Source organism: Diadema setosum, chromosome 6, assembly GCF_964275005.1.
Source record: "Diadema setosum chromosome 6, eeDiaSeto1, whole genome shotgun sequence".
In the NCBI taxonomy this organism is placed as follows: Eukaryota; Metazoa; Echinodermata; class Echinoidea; order Diadematoida; family Diadematidae; genus Diadema; species Diadema setosum.
Genome location: NC_092690.1, coordinates 9,470,348 through 9,489,988, shown reverse-complemented (window position 1 = coordinate 9,489,988; position 19,641 = coordinate 9,470,348). Strand labels below are relative to the sequence as shown.

At 38.2% G+C, this 19,641-nt stretch overlaps 1 protein-coding gene across 2 annotated transcripts in view; it reads left to right on the top strand.

Moving 5' to 3' along the window:
* LOC140229939 (glycogen synthase kinase-3 beta-like) overlaps positions 1-19,641 on the top strand; it is a 71,512-nt gene that overhangs the window by 6,405 nt on the left and 45,466 nt on the right. The window contains exon 1 of one of the 2 annotated variants that reach the window (XM_072310140.1): positions 5,050-5,162. The exons of the other annotated variant lie outside the window; for it this stretch is intronic. Coding sequence (XP_072166241.1) covers positions 5,120-5,162 — 43 coding nt within the window. The 5' untranslated portion in view covers positions 5,050-5,119. Of the gene's footprint in view, positions 1-5,049; positions 5,163-19,641 lie in introns of those variants that run through there. 2 annotated transcript variants of the gene reach the window in all.

Sequence of the window (19,641 nt, the reverse complement as noted above, 5' to 3'; positions counted from 1 at the left end):
CCTTTTTTTTTTTTCCTTTTTTCTTTTTTTTCCCCCTTTTTTTTTTTTTCCTTTTTTTTTTTTTTTTTTTGATGGTGGTGGTGGTTTTGTTTCTAAGATATTTTCACATATCGTCGCCGGTCACACGAACCGACGAATCACTCGATTTTGGGTCAAATTTTCGATTTTGAGATTTTCAATCATTTCGATAGTAGACATTCCATACTACATATTCTGAAATTCTCAGTGTGTAATTCGGTGTGATTTTTATGTAGTTATCACTTTTGTAGAAGCATGTAATTCCATTTGTGAAAATTATTTGTTTTCCCCATAGACGCGTGTGTTAAACAATCAGGCGATTCGACGGTTCGGTGACCGCGCGTACTAGAAAACTAGTACGCGCGGTCACCGAACCGACGAATCAGTGCGCATTGACTTGCGTGTAGTTTTTGAGATTCAACAGTTCATTGACCGCGCGCATAGTGCGCGTACTATGTAATACATGCGTTGACAATAACAACGCTCAATGTACATGTACATATGGACACACATGGAAAATGACAACGTTCTTTGCAGACCGAAAATACATGCATGCAGCTCTTTGACGATTTCCCACTTATTTGTTAACAATACAATTCGATAAAAACTTCACAAGTTAGAGCAAGAATTGAAGTCTGATGTACTACAAAAATAATTGGACATTATAGACATGAAAGTGTACAGTAGCAACCATAAGTCAAAAATGGGTTAACTTCAAGCGCGATTTTCTCGAATTGTCATTCTTACGCAAACCTGAGGGATTCGTCGGTTCGTGTGACCGGCGACGATATAATCTAAATTGTCTTTTTCAAGCTCTAATATCACAGCTACAACAATGTCAGCAAATCTTAGATGTCACCAAACACCATTCAAACAGATCCAACTGACATGAACTGTACATGAACTTGGTAGTTGTCATTTGTTATTTCTCTTTTATGTACACAAATGCTTGGTTTTTGCACGAAGAAGACAGCTGTGTAAGTTTATGACCTACATTACACATAGTATAACATTTGTACATGTGCATCAAACACTGGAGACAACATGAACAACAATGAACATTATGACACACACTATATTACACACTCTGTGCAATTCAGCTGAGCAAAAAGTTGCCATCTGTATCCCTGTTGTGACAATATTAAAGACCCAGTAGCTTGGGGTTTGATAGTCATGGGTGATCAATTCATTTGCTTCCCACCGGGATACAGTCGAAAACCATGTACGAACACCGGTCAGTGAATGTACGATGTATGCATCAAAGCGTATGCTCTCCAGCAACCGTCAACTCCAACTGAGTTTCTTTGGCTGTGTATGTACTTACGCAGATATCAGTGATAAGGCCGTACACCAATTCGCTTCAAGGATTCTCAAATATATTCCACCCTGGCCAGACTTCCTACTCCGTGAATCCCCCATGTCATAGGGTCTTTAAGGCCGTATGTAAAGCCCAGTGAATCAGATGCTGCATCTTTCTGCGCCCTGTATAATTTATGTCAGACTTGATTATTCCCTCCGTTATGTAACAGCAATTTGCCCCCTGCTGCTGTTGCGGCCAGTCTTCATCGGGGCAGCCTCCACGGAATTGCAATCATGAATGTTCCCTCGTCGTTTCCCCCCTCAGTCTAATTTATGTCAATTTGATAATGTTGCTTTTATTCCCTTTCATGTCTGTAGTGGTATCATTGGTGTTTCATGTGGCAATGAAAGAAGATGAGCTTAAAGCCATTGAGCAGGTTAACTTTATATTGTCAACTCTGGGTAGAGTGTATTCCTATGAAGACTTTGTACATGTAGTAACAGGCTATCCCACCCAACTCTACATACTCAATACGTACATCTCATTATGTAGGATCCAGATTGAATACATTATAGTACAATTTTGCCATGTCAGGTAAAGCCTTTGGCAAAATATCTGGTCATCAGGTACAGACTTTTAATAGCCAGGTGTGCATAAAATCATATTGGTTGGTAATAATCTGCTCTATTTCCTCAGTTTAAGAGCCTGATAATGATCATGTTCATGGACAAGATTAAATGTTCAGGTTTATCTTTTTATATGATAGTGTAATGTATTACCAAGTCTCCAAGGACGATTATACAAAATTTATGTACATGCTCCTCAGCAGTGTATCAATTTTCATATGCTGAGCGCTGATTGTTCATCGCGGGCATTCAAACTGTATGTGTAATTCTGTTTTCTTCAAGCATTTTTTTTTCTTCATTTTCAGCAAACTATATCACACAAAAATGTACACTGTGCATTGTATGATAAAGTAGGAATACATTTGTACCCTTTTGGTGTGTTTGTGTGTGTGTTTTTTATTTGTTTGTTTTTAATAATGTGGAATCCAATTTGTAGGCAGACTTGTGTTTTGTGGCATTATGTACATGTACAGAATTCAACCAATGGACATTGTATACTGTACATCATGAGCTCGGCTTGGGGGCTTGCAAATGTAGCAGTCTTAAAAATGTAAATGAGGGTGTAATATGTAATGTGAAATACTCTGCTCAGGCCAGACTAATTTCAAGGGGTGATTACACAGGTAAAGCAATACTTTAATGAGCGCTCTCCCTTCATCTTACTACGATCGAGATGCCTTCCTTATGTCTGTACTGTGGGTTGGGGGGAGAAACAGGAAGATTATTCCATGTCATTAGTCAAAATGCAATTCATGCCCTGGAGCCCTGCAATGGGAGGATAGCTCAGTTGTACAGCTTTTATCGCAGTATGAAAACACGCTCGCTGTGAATTTTGAAGCCTGTAGCACAGGGCAGGTTTCTCCTTATTGCCACCACTACCCCACTAGTTTCTGCATCTAGGCATTTTTTATCATGACTGCAGATGTGATGTAACAGCTGAAATATGTTCAGATGCATGCATACATCTTCATAATTTTTCCAAGCATTCCCTGTGTTTTTATGCTCAGTGTATGTTCAAGTTTGATGCCTTTGATGTTGTAGTTGTGACAATAGGTTATCTATGAGACTGCCTTGTTCATGTTCTAACATATTTTATGTCACTACCCTAACCTTCACTCATCACAAACTTGATACCACCTTATAATTGTAAAATGCCAGCAGAATTTTGAAGCAATATACCGTACTAATGATTGCACAAAATCAGATTTTACTCTTTCATAAACTTGGTAGGGGGCAAGTCCAAGCTATTTTGCACCAGTAACGCGTGGGACATCACAAGAAGATTTAGCCCTATACTGCACTGTTAAGATTGAAACTTCATATGTTGGGTTGCTTTTGATAGCTAGTAGAACCCTCTTCATTCAAAACAATAGAAATAATGAGAATCACGCGTTCAGTATTTAATTTATGCAAAATTATTCTCCAGTAACGCGTGGGACCACAAAAATTGTCCTTTTTTTCTTCTTTTACTTTTATCTCAATTATTGTGAAAATACTTGGTATACTATAAAATCATTACAAACATCTTTTCCTACAACAATTACTGTACCTCAAACAAAACATGTCAGAAAAAATCATGAAACTGTTTTCTCTCAAGGTCAATTATAGAAAGATAGGTATAGTAACACGTGGGACAAGTAATGCGTGGGACATTTTTGTCACTATGAATATTGTGATGTGAATTGCACATTTGCTCAGAGAAACTTTAATATGGGGTACTAATTATCTAAATAGATGTATTTCTAATAAATTCTTGCAAATTCAAATGATTTACACCCACCAAAACAATAACAAAAAATATGAAATGCCTGTGTTATCCTTCATTTTTTAACATTTGACTTTGAATGTGACCTTGAAAATAGCATGTAATGATCTTTTGTGAATTATTTATCCAAAGTGGAGTTTTTCACCAAATTTCAAGTCAGAATTCAGAAAATTACAAAAAATCCCTCAATAATGTACACATTTCCCATAGAAGACTAAGATTTAGTACACTTCCATTGACTTGTACACAAATCGTCCCACGCGTTACTAAAATGTCCCACGCATTACTAAATCTAATTGAAAATTGCAAGTATGAGATTTATCAGACTAACTTTTTATCTCTTGGATATGATTAGGTCCATTGTGAATTTGGTCTTTTGAAAGTTTCAGGTCAATTAAATCATTAACTTTTATGCAAATGAGAAATAATGACCTAAAAAAGTAATGCGTGGGACATACTAATTTTGGCCCATCCCTCATTTGCATATTTAATCAGTTGAGAAACTGAAAATCACAGTCATGATAACTTGTTAGTCAGACTTAAGGTCACCATACTTATTTTCGTAAAAACTTGTAAAAATTAAAAGATATATTTTAAAATGCAGAATTTTTGAATGTCCCACGCGTTACTCTAAATTTTAATTTATGCAGATTAATTAATTTATTGCTGGTTATGCGGAAGGATTTTTACTTTTTCTTTTTGAAATTCATGTATTTTAACTTCTTAGCTTTAAAATGATACCAAGTTTATGTAGATTGACCCATTTTGAATTTTCAGTCTTGTGTGATCAAATAGCTTGGACTTGCCCTAGGTTTGGCATAGCTTGTTCACTTTCTTTCAAATGTTTCCCTGTGTATCTATTTGTTCATGTGAAAAGAATACAAACAATACATTTGATTACAATGTATGTCATCAAACCATTTCTTTTAGTACCGGTATTTCATCAGTAAGTATTCATGTTAATTTACCACTTATGGAAGTTACAAGAGAAACGGAGATAGAAGATTAGAAGTCATTTCCTTTGTTGATTCTTGTTTTTATGTGTTTATTTTTATTCTTTTTTTATTGGCTTGAAATTAACTGGTAAATATTTCACTTTTACAATACAGGTCCTTGATGGCATTTGAAGCACATAGTTGGTTTCCCCACTAATTCGCAAAGTGCTAATCAGTTCATTCTAAAAACTGAAAAGACACAAGACAACCAGAAAGTCAAAGAAAAATTTGGATGTGTTATAGAAATCAGTGACATCAAAGTACTACCTTGGAGTCAGACTGTCAGTGCCGTGGGAATATTGTGATTAAAAACTTTTACAAACAAACAAACAAAAGCAAATTGGAGGCAGCTGATTGGCCATAAGGAAGCACACGCCCACACCACGCCCCCTCATCCTCTAATCAATGTTGCGCAATGGCTGCCATGCATGCGTCCCACCAGCGTCGTTCCCAACATGGTTCGTACACTCCCTTCTTTGTTGTCGATTAACTTTGTGCCTGCCGTGGAACTTTTGACCCCTCCTAGTACTAATCATGCTCATGCATGCTCTCCTCCATCACTACCATGAGTGACTGTTGAAGGGGAATTTACCTCAAAACGTGCATGTGGATTTAGTCAGTGCAGAAAATGGTAGTAGAACATATCGGTGAAATTTGAGGAAAATTGGCCAATCCATTCAAAAGTTATAAAATTGCTATTTACAGTTTTGGTGAAGTTGTGCCGTCATTCGTTCGATAAAGAAGACTACAATTTGTAATGTTACACAGTAGGGGAATGCTGTATTAGAAAATTCCACAAAAAGTAGTGTTTCTTGTAGAACACATTGTCTTTCGACAAGTTCCTGACGTACATTGTACGTCTGTATAATGTCAAAGGTAAGATATGATTTCCCCTTCTTCTGAGAAAGATATAAAGACAAGTGCGATTTCATTCAGTGAGAAACATTTCGTAAAGATATTTAGAAATTTTTTTTGATATTTGTTTACATCATTGCCCTTCTGTGACAACGCAAATTGTGGTCTTCTTATTCAGCCATGACATCACATGGATTTAACCAACACCTTAAAGAAAATAACTCCAAAAAGGATTGTGAGATTTCCCTAAAACGTCACTGATGCGTACGACTCGTGTTTTTGCATTGACTGAATTTGTAATACAGTATCATATATTTTGGGTCAATTCCCTCCTTTGATATCTATGCCACTCGTCTCATCATAGTCCTGTTGACAGCTGCTACAGTAGGATTCTGTAGTCTGCTCCTCTGCACAACGTGCAGATACTGTGTGTCTCTTTTCTGACATCTGGTCGCAGCCTTCTGTAGCATCTGTTTGCATTGCATGAACTTGTGTGTTGTGCTGTCCCTTCGTGGAGATTTCTTTGCCACTGCATGCCAGGACTGCTCGTGGGAGGCTGAACCTTCAGCCCCGTGGAGAGCAATAGAATGTGTTTTTCGACAGCCGTGCGAGATTCGCCCTGCATTGTTGGTGTGGCGCACAGTTCAGTTTCCCTGGAACCCCAAGGATTTTTTTTTTTTTTAAAAACAAAAAGACGTGTAATTCAAAGTCTTTGCCTGTAATGCATCGTCATGGCTTAGTTACACAAGAGAGGAATACATCTTGATGAAATGATCCCATTGCTTTTGCATGACTTTAAAGCTATTGCATCCAGAAGAACAAAGGGGAGATCATAGGAGAAATTATCTGTACAGTATTGTACTTTGCAGATTTGCCAGGATCTTCAATCAAAACTTTTATTGTATTTCAGAAGGGCAATGTCGATATCAATCGTACCTCATTATAAACATGAGCATACAAATTATGTATGTTGACATTTCAAGTTGATTGCAATCTTTTATCATAAACGGCAATTGACTGTGATAGCGATGTACATGTAGAACTGCTTTCATCAAGTGATCTGTTGATTGGGTACTTAATGAAATTATTATCACTAACACTGTGCTCTGTGGTATTCAAAGAGCATGATCAGATAAAAGAAGGGGATTACAATAAGTTGTAGATACCAAAAGTAACAGAAGTTATCACCGTTTTACAAAATGCCTTTGTTAGGATTCACAAATCTATAAAATAAATTTGAAGGGCATTCAACAAAAATAATATGATATAGTATGATTAATGCATGTAATCAAATGCTGATGGCGTATGTACCATAATTAGATTTTCCCTAATCGCCAGTGATAATGTGCAATTGGAATTAATGGCTTGACCTTGAACTATTGCAGTATGTGACCCCTTTTGCTGACTGTTCCAAGCTCCACTTTGATAGCTGCCTCGTGTGAAATCATGAGATAGATGTTCTCTTTGGAAATCTGAAATAGTTGGAAAGTCATTGAAATTACGTCTGTTTGCACTACATCTTCTTGTGCGTCAGTTTCATTGTGTTCATCCTAGAGAATACATTTGTAGATCATCACACTTTATAGTATCTGTGAAATTGCATATATTGTAGATCTCTTTACTGTCGTACAATGATCATGGGTGGAAATTTTGTGCGTTCTGAGTGCTCAGTCCATCAGTTTTAAGAGTTGATTGTATTTTGTCCTCATTTGCAGTGGGTTTATTAATAGTAGTAGAAAAATAAAGTGAAATATTTGTATCTTACAATTTACCTTCTTTACAGTGTTTGAATGCATTTGAGAGTAGGTTTATGTTGGAGACTACACACTAGAGTCATCAAGTAATATAACTTGACTACGCTTGACTGTACAACTCTAGATCCATTTTGTACATCACACATCATGTGCAAGCTCCCCACTCCATATCTGTGGTAAAACAGTATTGATGTATTATTCATCCCAACAATCTGGCTTCTGTATGAACATCTTTCTCTCCCCAAATTTTATAGTCTTGTTTGCATGGGCTTGGTCTTTCAATCCTATTTGAATTCTTCTTGGAAAACTTTATGAATACGCATTCAGGATTCCCTTTGTGCAATATAGAGAAGCAGGTGTTTATTCTAATATGCCAAGATGGTTGTTGAGGCACCATGTCTTATTTTAGTCATGAACATTCCATGAAAACATTCAATATGGAGTAGTTGAGATTTGATTTAGCCTTACTACCTGTAATTACAAATCTATGAAGATGAATACAGTGAATGCTGCGCATTCTGAAACATAAGATCAAAAGAGTTATAGAAGTTTTATGAATAGCTACACTACATGTACAGTATTTGGGCCATATAAATCTTTCTCATTTTCTGACCCTTCAGTGATGTTTGTTAATACCATGTGCCGAAAACATACGACATGCAGTGAACAAAATGTTCTCGTGTGGGCAAGCACGTATGCCTCTCACCTTCTGTTTGCACAGTGAGAACACGCGGCTTACTCTGTTTGTTCCGTTGCTGTTTGCTGCGTGAGCACCCAGATTGAGTCGGTAGATGATCAATGTAAACTGTGCCAAGCATTTTCAGAGAATGTGTGTGAGATGAGCGACAGGAATGCCATGCAGCAGGGTGCCAAAGTATTATCTTTTCATTTACATTAGTTTACGAGTGTCAAATTCCATTTCGTCGGTTGTTGAGTGAAGGATTCCCACATTTCAAGTATCGAAGCTAGTGCAATGTCAAAAAACAACAACAACAAACGAATGACATGCAGAATATGTGTACATGTACTCATCTACTGTATCAAATTAAAACAAATCCATGGGGCAAATGAGATATTAAATGTATTCTGTCTTCTAGCATGTACGACACTCGCTAGATACCACTTCTGGAGCACTCGTAACATTGGTGGCCAGTTTATATGTGACCCGCTACAACAAAAGGATCCTAAAGTCGCTGACGGCTGAGCGGAGAAAATCGAGTTTGAAGTCACATCATCAAAATTGGTCAAAACAGTCGGATTTCTGTTTTTGGCATAATTATAGTCTAATGTTTTGTCTATCATCTGCCAAAATTTTGAAGCTAAATAATTAAAGGAAAGGCAAGAAAACAGCGTTTCTCTGAGCCATGATTTTCCGACTTTCAATGTGACAGAAACGTGTCCGAAGATTTGGATTTAGCGCCGCAGCTAGACTCCGCCCCTAGCAACGAGGGAGTGATCTTATTGGTCAGTGTGTGGCATCCTGATTACTGATTAGTCGTGCGTAGACTGCTGGCGCTAAGCTTGAATGAACATCGCGGAGGTCGCTAGGAGCGTACCTTCTATTGTCAAGCGGTGCAAACTGTCTCGCCTCTCCTTGATCACAATACCGTCTTTGAAGGCATTTTTCTCGAAACTCTGATTTCCACAACCACTTGACATGCGCTAATAAAATCATTGATTTCTCCGCAACCAAGTACTATTATAATTTGTGCCATATATGAATTTAAAGAAGAAGAGTAAGGGAATAATGTCATGCCATTTTCAGAAAATTGTCCTTCCCCCGACTTTCAAATCCTTTTGTTGTAGCGGGTCACATATGTAGGAGTTAGAACGCCTCAGGAATGCTCCTGGATCTTCCTTCAATAGGGGCACAACATATTCTAAGAGCACTCCCGAGCCACACCGTATGTTCGATCCTGGAGCAAGCACACAAAAGGCTATATATGTAATAAATGGATATAAGTGTGTGCATTAGGGTATTAAACATGATACAAATAGGACAGTCATGCTCGATTGTTTCCGTCAACTCACAATACAATGTAGAACAGAGCATACAATGTATTGTCAAGGGCAGACTTTGTTTAATGGATGACTGGATGGCAATTCCATACCACGCATCATCATGTTTGATGCCGTTGCTACGGAGTTGCTATGAGATACATAATCCACCGGGTTAGTTTACCACTGGCAGAGTTTGAGATGGGAGTTCACAGTCGTAGCAAGCTTCTTCCGTGCACTTGTGTGGTCTTGGAGGAAAGTAGGTCAGACAAGAGAAAGTGACAGGCAGCGTACACGCCCTCACCACAACGCTGATGAAATGTGGATGCTCTATAAATGCCTCCCCTCATTAATTGAGACTGTTGTTTTGATGTGTATTATGACGCTAGCCCTTAATTACTTGATCCTCCCATGATCAAAAAGGAAAAATAAGGCTTCATTAACCCATCTTTTAATTTTCGCCTTGATGAAAATGACAAATTTGCATGTTATGAGTGAAATCGCTCACAGTTTGATTCAATCATGTCTTCTAGAATTTCCTCGCACTAAATCCTAATTTATAAACAAGATCTTGCACCTCGGTCCTGCCCCAGAATGATTATCTTTGTATCCTTTCTTTACCTTGCAATTGCATTTTGATATTAATTGTTCAAGTGCTCTCTCTTCATTGATGTATGTGGAGTATAATACAACATATCTGCCACTTGGAAGTATGGTCTTAATACTATTCCTTCTGAATTTCATGTAGTAAAGATATTTGAATAAATGTTACCATCAAGAAAAGCTAGTCACACACACAACAACAAAAATGAAAAGATGGCTATTAAAAAAAAAAAAAATCTATAAGAAGGAAGAATGTTTGAAACTCATACTGAAAAGAGGAAAGCTGAAAGTGCAAAGAACTTTGAAATGTATGTACACGTGTAGATATGAAATTTCCTGCGTTCTAATGATGAGCCATTGTGGAGTACCAATTGTACTTTGGAGTGGAATGTTCACTGTGCATGGCAATCTTGCATGCCCATCACATGGCTGGGACTTGCTATTGAACATTTTCTCTTTCCACTTGTTTGTGGTACAAGTATTGTGGACCCAATCTGCAATGTTTGCACTCATGCTGTGAGTTAGAGGACGTTTATAACATGCATGCCAAGGCATGTGATTGTTTGTATTTACGGTATTAATTCCCAGTCCACTGACATGACCTCGATGGTTGCAAGTTTTCAACAATCAATGCATGACCATAGTTGAGGCTGTGGTGCTATGTGTGCAGCACAATGTGTTGTATGAATACATACAATTGCCAGGTTTCTGTGAAAATGTGAAAAATGACCCAGCGGGGGCCGTCTTGCCGTGTCGGAAGTTGTCGGAAGAATGGAAATGCTGTGGTCCCCGTGACAAGACTTGTAGGCTTCTAAAGGAGGTCATTGGTATTAAGTAGGCTTTTTTGTTTGTTTGTTTGTGTTCAGTTTTTGTTTAATTGTATGTCATTACCTCTATATCAATGGTGCATTACAAATGCTGTAGACAGTATTATTATTATTATTATTTGTAGATTTGCAACTGGATTGCCAGCATTATGGTCGTCAGACAGTATTCTTGCCAGTTTTGTTGTCTTTCATTTTCCCAGTTGTGACAGTGATTAGAAGCAGAAGTTTTTAGTTCTCTTTTTTTTTTTCTTCTTCTTTTTTCTGTTAATTTCTGAAGATACTACACTTTCTTGTTTAAGCCCCAGAATGTTTTTTTTTTAAGTTTTCAGTAGAACTAGATGATAATAAATGATATCAATTTCAGCAACAAGCCCAAACATTAGAGGTTATTCTAGCAAGATTTGATGAGTAGGTAGAGGATTGAAGTAAACTTGAACAATGGAATTTGTAAATGTGTGATAACATGGTGTCAGACTGAAAATATTTCCTGGGACAGGAACCATTAGGGACGAGCAAGTAGACACTTGGACCCATTGTTGAAACCTGCCATATTTTTGCGTGTGCCAAGTTTCACTGGCCCACAGAAGGAAACCTGCCGAGGGAACTGCTCAAATTTCCATATGCCTGCAAAAACTATCAATTTTTTGCTCTCAAGTGGACACTTTTGGATAAGAAAGGTATGAAATGATGCTGTGATGGCACAATTTCTGTTGGGTATTAACAAAAATGTGAAATGTTAGAAAAAAGAGAGTTGATAAATGCACCCTCGAGAGTCAGACATACAAAAAGGAGACCATCTCATGGGTTTTGTCATGATGGGACTACAGAGGGACGATTGCTCTATCTCGGTCCTCTGTGCTGCCTTTTTCAGGCATAGTTCATTCAACTTTCTGAATCATTTAAAGCAGAAATATCGCAGGATAGTATTTTCCAATGTACAGGTTACATGAGACTTGATTACAAGAAATGGCAATGGTTTGGGTACATAATGATGTAATCTGATAACCACGCATCGGGAAGGTGGGAAGGGGACACCACCTCCATACCTGGATTCAGGAAGTCTTTTGGCAATACAACAGCTTTTTATTATGTGTTTTTGTTGTTTTATTTTTGCATCATATTGTGCATTCTGCTTTACCCATGGAATGATACGGTAGATCCTCAAAGTATGCAAATAGTACTGTGCGATTCTTTTCAATTTGCACATAAATGGCAGGGTTTGCCTGCATACAAAGATGTATAATCAAGAAATTGATTGACAATGTATATGCTGTTTGTATGATGTTTATTACTGGTATTTCAGACAAGGGAACTTGAAAGAGTTGAATTCCTTCCTAAATTGAGAAGCACGCATGACGGGAGATAACAACAACTGCTTCCAGTATTAATTTTCGTTTTTCTTGTCCCTTTTTTTTTTTTTCTTGGCAGTGCTTTTGTATAACAGAGCCCTGTAGTTGGATACGGTATACAGACTGTATTCTAGAATAGAGGAGAAAAAAATTGTTGCGGAAAAGCTGTCATGGAGGAAAGTACAATTGATTTAAAGTCACATTACAGATTTGCTTGCACTCCTCTGACAACACTTATTTGAGGATGTCAATCATGAATTTTTGATTGATTGTAGAAATTTCACTTGTTTTTAACTACATTATGATGTATACAACATGTACACTATAGTACATAATATGCATGAACAGTAAAAATAGTCTAAAAACCGACTTCATCGTAGTTCGTAAAAAAAATTTGGTCACACATTTTGTTGAGACATCATCATGCATACATATTTAGATCAACTTGTTTTTAGTTTCCAGGGGTCCGTTTCACGGAAGTCTTATGAGAGACTGTTTGCTCATATTAATAAGACACACTTTTTTTCATGAAATAAATTTTAGTTCTGTACTGTAACTACAAACTTGTACATATATATGAGAACAATTTTGGCCATTCTGAGATTTATGCATCTAGACTTGTGATGACTTTATGAAACCAAACCCCAGGTTTATGTAGGTTTATGCACATTTTATTCCTTTAAAAAAAAAAAAAAACTAGAATGCACAATTATCTGTTGCTCGCAGATAATGAAGAACAAAGTCAAAGAAAAGTCTTGTATTAACCTGCCAAACTTATCTCTTGCTTCTCAATCTCTTCTTTCTTTCTCTCTTTCCTTTTTCTGTCTTTCTGACTGTCTATGTATCTCTATTTCTATCTCTATCTCTATCTCTATCTCTATATCTATCTCTATCTATCTCGATCTCGAACTCGATCTCGATCTCTATCTCTATCTCCCTCTTTATCTCTATCTCTTTATATCTGTCTCTCCCCTCTTCCTCTACACATTGTCTTTCTTTCGAAAAGATGGATTCATAATGTGACTCGCTGCTGGCTGAGGCATACATGTAATACATGTAATTCATAGTACAATCTCTCTCGGTGCTACAATGCTTGTTGGGTATGCATTGTTCGTGCCAGCTAGCCTGTGGTTTCGAATGAACCCAGAAATACTGTCGGCAAGAAATGTATGTCCTTGCCAGTTTTCATGCATAAATGCACACGGATATTACAATTAATATTTCATGCTTGTGGTAGAATGGAGACTTTGGGCACATACTATAAGTATAATAAGGACTATGTCAGCCCATACTTCTCAGCTCAAACTCAGTGTGGTTTTGAATACAAATTTCATGTGCGGTAATCTGTGTGTCATTATAGGCATCATGCACTCCATGCCTTTTTCAACCATACTAGCCATAAACCCCCTGTAGATATTCCTTTCACAACCTGCAGTTCATGCATAATATGCCAAGTAAAGCATCGAAGTAATGTTTTTGCAGTGTTACAAACGATACTAAAAAGGGGGGGGGGGAAGTTACCATACAATTTCTGGTGCATTGTTGTCCCTGTTAAACAAAAAAGGGGGGCTCATTGTGAGGTATTCTCATTGTGAGGTATTTGTTTTCTACAATGTATGCTTATCGTTGATCAGCACCCGGTCCGATTTCCGATCATTTCCCCGGGTTACAGTGTACACAGTTGTGACCTAAATATATCATACAATTGTTCATGAAATCATTGTGTCAGATTTGTTTTGAATGAGATCTTTACCTGCAAGTTCACTTACAGTTTTATGACTTATACAGTATAGAATTTGTTCAAGATTATATAAAGCTGTGTTGGCTTACAATGGTATTTTCATGGCAGAAAGGTGCAGACATTGTACTATGCAACCTCCCCAAATTAAAACTGTGCCAAATTTTAATGAGAATCTTTTTAATGGAAAAAATAGCTAGTATGAGAGACTGTGTGTTTATCTTATCTTATAGATGTTTCTCATGAGATACTTGCGTAGAGTCAAAATTATCAAATTCATCAAGGGCACTCCCCCTCCCTTTGAATATTACATTGGATCACTTTCCATACCTGCCAGTGATACATTGTATATTGCAAAAAAATAACCTTTTAATTGATACTGTAAACCATCTCTACTTTAGTTTTAATAGGTGCTGGTGTGTGGAAGTGTGCACGTGTGATGGCCTATTCTGCGACTTGCAAACACAATGTTTGTGTAATATGCCTCACATTATGTGACAATTACGTGAAGGACAGCAGACAATTACAGGAGATGTATACCCTCATTTGTCCCAGCAGGCATTTGGCCAAGCACAACATAATATAGACCGATTCGGGTTCGTTGAGGGCAGCAGACGATTTGTGGCACTGGGCGCAGCCATGAGCTCATTTTGAGGTGTCTTAGCCGACCCCCCCCCCCCCTCTCCCCCACCCCCCAGGCAACATGTTTATCGCGCACTTGTAACAAAGGTTCGCGCACTAAGCAAGCATTCGCGCACTCAGTACGAGACGCCCATTGGCTAAAACAACCATGCATCAGTTTTTCATTCCGCGCGCGGAAGGGGGTGGGGAGGGGGGGGGGGGTCGGCTGAGACACCGCTGTAATGGCGCTGCCCATGCCAAAAATACACATAGCGCGTCACAGAATCGGTCAATATGAAATACATTGTATGTCACATGGGCTTGCATGTGCCTTTTTATTCTACTTGCCCAGCACTTGTGGGTTTTAGTTGCCCATGGCAGGCAAAGCAAGCGGCTTTTTAGTATTCTAGACGCATGCTTTACATAGCTCTTGCACGGGCACTATTAAACCCCTTCTGCCTAAATTGACAAGCGGTGCAACTTTTCATTAAAACAATGGGCATTCACTAGTTTCCTATCTCCAAGGTTTGGTTTGAGGTGCTAACCAAAACAAAACCACAATTCTCCCGGTCCTCCCCCATTTGTAGGATGAAGAGCCAGGATGTATATTGTAATTGTGGGGGAGTGACCTAACCTTGCCATTAATTTTGCCTATTCAAGTCAAATTAGGTGTGTGGGTCCTAGAGCCCTGGAGAGACTGAGTGCTGATGCTCTCACATTGTGTAGTCCCACCTACCCATGTCTGTGTTAGTTGCACTCAGGAGGACATACAGTGTACTGTAGTCATCTACACATTGTATACAATGCACAACATTTGGCCATTGCCTGGATTGTGCGTGCAAGGCATTGTTAACTTATAGGCACATCCACCAGGAAAGAAACTAGCAGTAGTTTTTTATGCTACAACTGATGTTATTTTTGATGCAATTAATAGTGGCAGTGGTACTGTTTCATTAATTAACTGGGACTGTCCCCTACATGTGGTGGTGGCTACCAGTATTGAATGGTATCTTAGCAACCACCCTTCCCGACCCCTTGAAGTTTACAGATTTCTTATTCAGTTTGAAGAGTTTGCTTCAAAATGTGAAAAAGGACATTGTAACGAAGTGAATTCAGTGTGAAGGTATGATGAGATGGTTTAGAATGTTTTTTCTCATGTTTGTGAATAGGGAAAAGAAGAAGGGGGGCGGAAGTCATGCCATAGTCCCACATGTCCATTTCTGTGTTGGCAAATATGGTATGTGCAAGTATTGACTAACAAAGTTCATGAACTAGAACCTTCAGTATGACATATCCATGGTGGCATCCTGGACCACCATGTGATTTTTGTGGCATACAACCTTTGCATATAATATGACATAATACAGGCCTTGAAAGTTCACATTCATTTACCATGCCCCATACAGTTCTGCACACAGCCATCATAGATTCAATTCCCTGACAACAGCAGGCATCAAGAGCTAACAATGCCCAGTTCCTCATATCCATGGACAGGAATTTGATGATAACCATTTCTTCTCATTTTCTTCCCCTTACTGCAGAATTTCCAGCCCATTGGATTTCCCCATTTAGCAGCCCAAAATCTTCATTCTTTGCCAAACATGCTTTGTCTTCAGTGTCCTAAACTGGAACTCCTTTTCTTCCCACCAGCCCTCTGTGGTTGAGGCTTGCTCCTATTCACCACCATCAATACACTTTCCTGTGCATCACTGCACCACTAAACAATCCACTACAAAGGAGAGCACTAGAGGTTCCCTGTTATGATGGTCCATTATCTTCCCCAGCAAGCTTAAATCTTTCTTGGTGTGGAAAGAGGCTCCCAGAACTCTCACATGAAAAGTCCAGACAGAACTTTTGCTTTCATTGGATTGTCCCACATGAAAGTGCTTGTGTACATGTACACAGGTCTTCGATACTGAGAATATGCATGCCTACCATTTCTTTTGTTGCCCGATAAAGTGAACAGGTACAATGTAGTCATGTGCTTGAATACAGTACCTAGTACAAGTCCATAACCCCCCCCCCCCCCCAACACACACACAAACAGACCATTTATATTTTACAGGGCATATCAAGGTGTGTGTGTGTGTCTGTTGCTCTGCATCAGACATTTTTCTCAGAAAGGAGTCTATGCCTCAAAGTACTTGCCCACGGATGGAGAAGGTATTTGAATAGATTTTGAGGTAATGTTCTCAATCAAAGCATGAGGCATTAGCAGTTACATGGATTTCCATTTTACTGTATTGGTCTCTGTGTTTTGAGAGTGACTTCATCTCTTTCTCTTTTCTTTTTTTTTTTTACCTCTTCTTTTTTTAAGAATATATGCCAACCAAGTCAAATATGTGGTTGGCAAAGCTGATATGCTCTTTGCTAGCTTTCATCTGAAATATGGAGCTACAGTGATTCTGTGTGTACAATGGATGCTTCATGCAGAGCCTCTAATGTAGCTACAATGTGGACTGCAAGCTATGCTCGATGGCAGTTTGGACCGTGCCAATATCGAGCATTATGTATGGCTAATCAATACCCCCCTGTAGTGACCGACCCAGTGATTGCTCCAAGATGACTTGCAGTGATACAAGTTTTGATCCTCCGCGAGGCAGTGCTGCTCAGTTGGATAGCTACATGTATTTGTTCATGTATGTGTGCGATACCCGTGAAGCTTTGGGTTACCATGTCAACGGAATTTACCCAAGAGAGGCTGGTATTAGAACAGCCATGTGGACTCGTAGTAATTGTATTTGCGTGAGAGAAGCTCTTCGAGCAGAACTAGAAAGGGGATGACTGAGGTTCAGTTTTGCAGCAGTTCACAAATTAAATGTGCGCTCATCTCTGTGATGAAACGTGACTATGGTTTTGTATGAGACCAAACTGGCGATGCCGAGGTGAACGTTACAGCCACCTTCTACTTTGAAGAGGAAGTTGTGCTTTCTTGTTTCTTTCTCAATCTCGATGAATTTTTGAATCATTCATTCATCCCAATTTATCATCACTTGAGGAGCAGAAGGGCACTGCTGCGACTAGTTTTGTAGATTTAATGGCCTTTGAGTGCACAGTTGACAACAGATGCATTTCATTTTGGTATTCCAAGAAATTTTGTTTTCTTCTCTCTTTAATATTTCTTTGTTTTCATAGATCTATTCATTATTTGTGCATTCATTTGTTTGTTAATTAAAATGTATGTCCATCTCAACATGATAATTCATTATAAATTTTAAGGCTTTTGCACATTTTTCTATTTTAAACTAAATCACAAACACTTCATTTTACATGTAGAATAAAGTAGGAAGTGTCAACGTCAGACTTTGTGAATATTCAGATGTTGTCGAAATGCCTGTATTCTTTTGCTTTGGAAAGAAGTGAATTTGTGTCAATGACATTCTGCATCATCTCTCAATCCCTTGTAATAATGATTCCTACTTTAACAGTATTGATTAAAAGACTGACACAGAGCATAATGACTATGCATGACAATCAATCATGATGAAACTGCACATATCCCCATCAACTGTGAATAGCTAGGTAGCCATCATAGTCGGAAGTTTTATGCGCACCTGTTTGTCAGTGGTTGTTCCCAACAACCAGAAAACTTTTCCAAAGCATTGCCCATCATTGCAACAACAAGTAAATCATCAAACTAGATGGATTTAAGATGTGTACATTTACAAAAGTGTAATTAATGTATAAAGCTTTAAATTACAATGTCCTCCAGGGGAAAACAAAATTAACATTTAAATGAACTATCATCAGCCCATTCATTCAGTTATTAGTGGGCTCTACTACACAGGCGTATACAGACTTTACAATATCCAAGATAGATAGTTAGATAGATACATTGTAGGTAGGTGGATAGATAATAGAGATAGATAGATAGATAGATAGATAGATAGATAGATAGATAGATAAATAGATAGATAGATGAATAGATAGATAGATGGATAGATAGATAGATAAATAAATAGATAGATAGATAGATAGATAGATAGATAGATAGATAGATAAATAGATAGATAGATTCTATAGGTAGGTAGATTAGATAGATAGCTAGATAGATAGGTAGATTAGATAGATGAATAAATAAATATAGATAGATACATACATTGTAGATAGATAGATAGATGGATAGATACTGTAAATATTACAGTGGGATTTTTATGTGGTGGTCTCATTTCATGTCCATCCTCATTAGTTTTGTGCATGCTGTGTACATCTAGTTCAGTCACACTCACAAGTGGCACAGGTGTGTATGTAAACAAAGAGCGGTAGCTCACACTTTATCATGTTTGCGAGGGGGAGGGGGAGGAGGGAGTGTGAGCAAATTCGCTCTCCAGATCGCAGTCGGCAGCGACTCAATTGGTGGCCTGTGCGCCCTCTCTCAGTCACACGACCCCCACTGAATAAGGATGTTGCGTTATAATGTGGACACGAGTTCCTGCAATGCTCACTCTGCGTTTTATAACCCTGTCAGTTTAAATCCATTCACAATGCAGGGAAAGTTTTTAGGTAACATACACATGTACACTCACAAAAGCAATGTTAAGAGCTGCAATTTTAAATCTATTGGTGCTATTTATTTCACGTATGCACTAGATGCAACCATTGCAAACTTACTGTAGCTCTGTGATTTGTAATTTTAGTCTTGTAAAGATCAAACCGTAACCAAGCAGCTATAATTCCATAGTTACAACCTTAGGCAAGTAAAGTAGAGATCCAGTACATTGTACCAACAGTCTAACTGGAAAGTGTAAAAATCAAGTCCAGGGCATTACTGATGGAAGATATTGCCACTTGCATGATGAATGGCTGTGCAGTACATCTCTTTCCTGTCTCGCTTCAGCAGATTATGTTGGCTGCTTTCTTTTACATTCCTGTGAAATTTGATGGATGTGATAGCTGCACTTGTTAATGACAGCTTTTCTAGTGGCTTTATGTTGTCCCATATAAAAAGATGCAAAGGTTTTGTTTTTGTTTTTTTCAGAAGAGATTCCCCAGTCTTTGTTTAACTAAATCTGATTATTCTCCAGCTTCAGATAAACCTGCTTCTAGGTTTTGTTTTGTTTGGTTTGTTTGATGTTGTTGTTGTTTTGTTTATTGGTGTTGTTTTAGTTATCTTTAATTGGAAAGCATTCTCTGCTCTAAAGTCCCCGCTTCCTACAAGCAGGCCTGCCTCTGGAGTTGACAACCAAATGAAT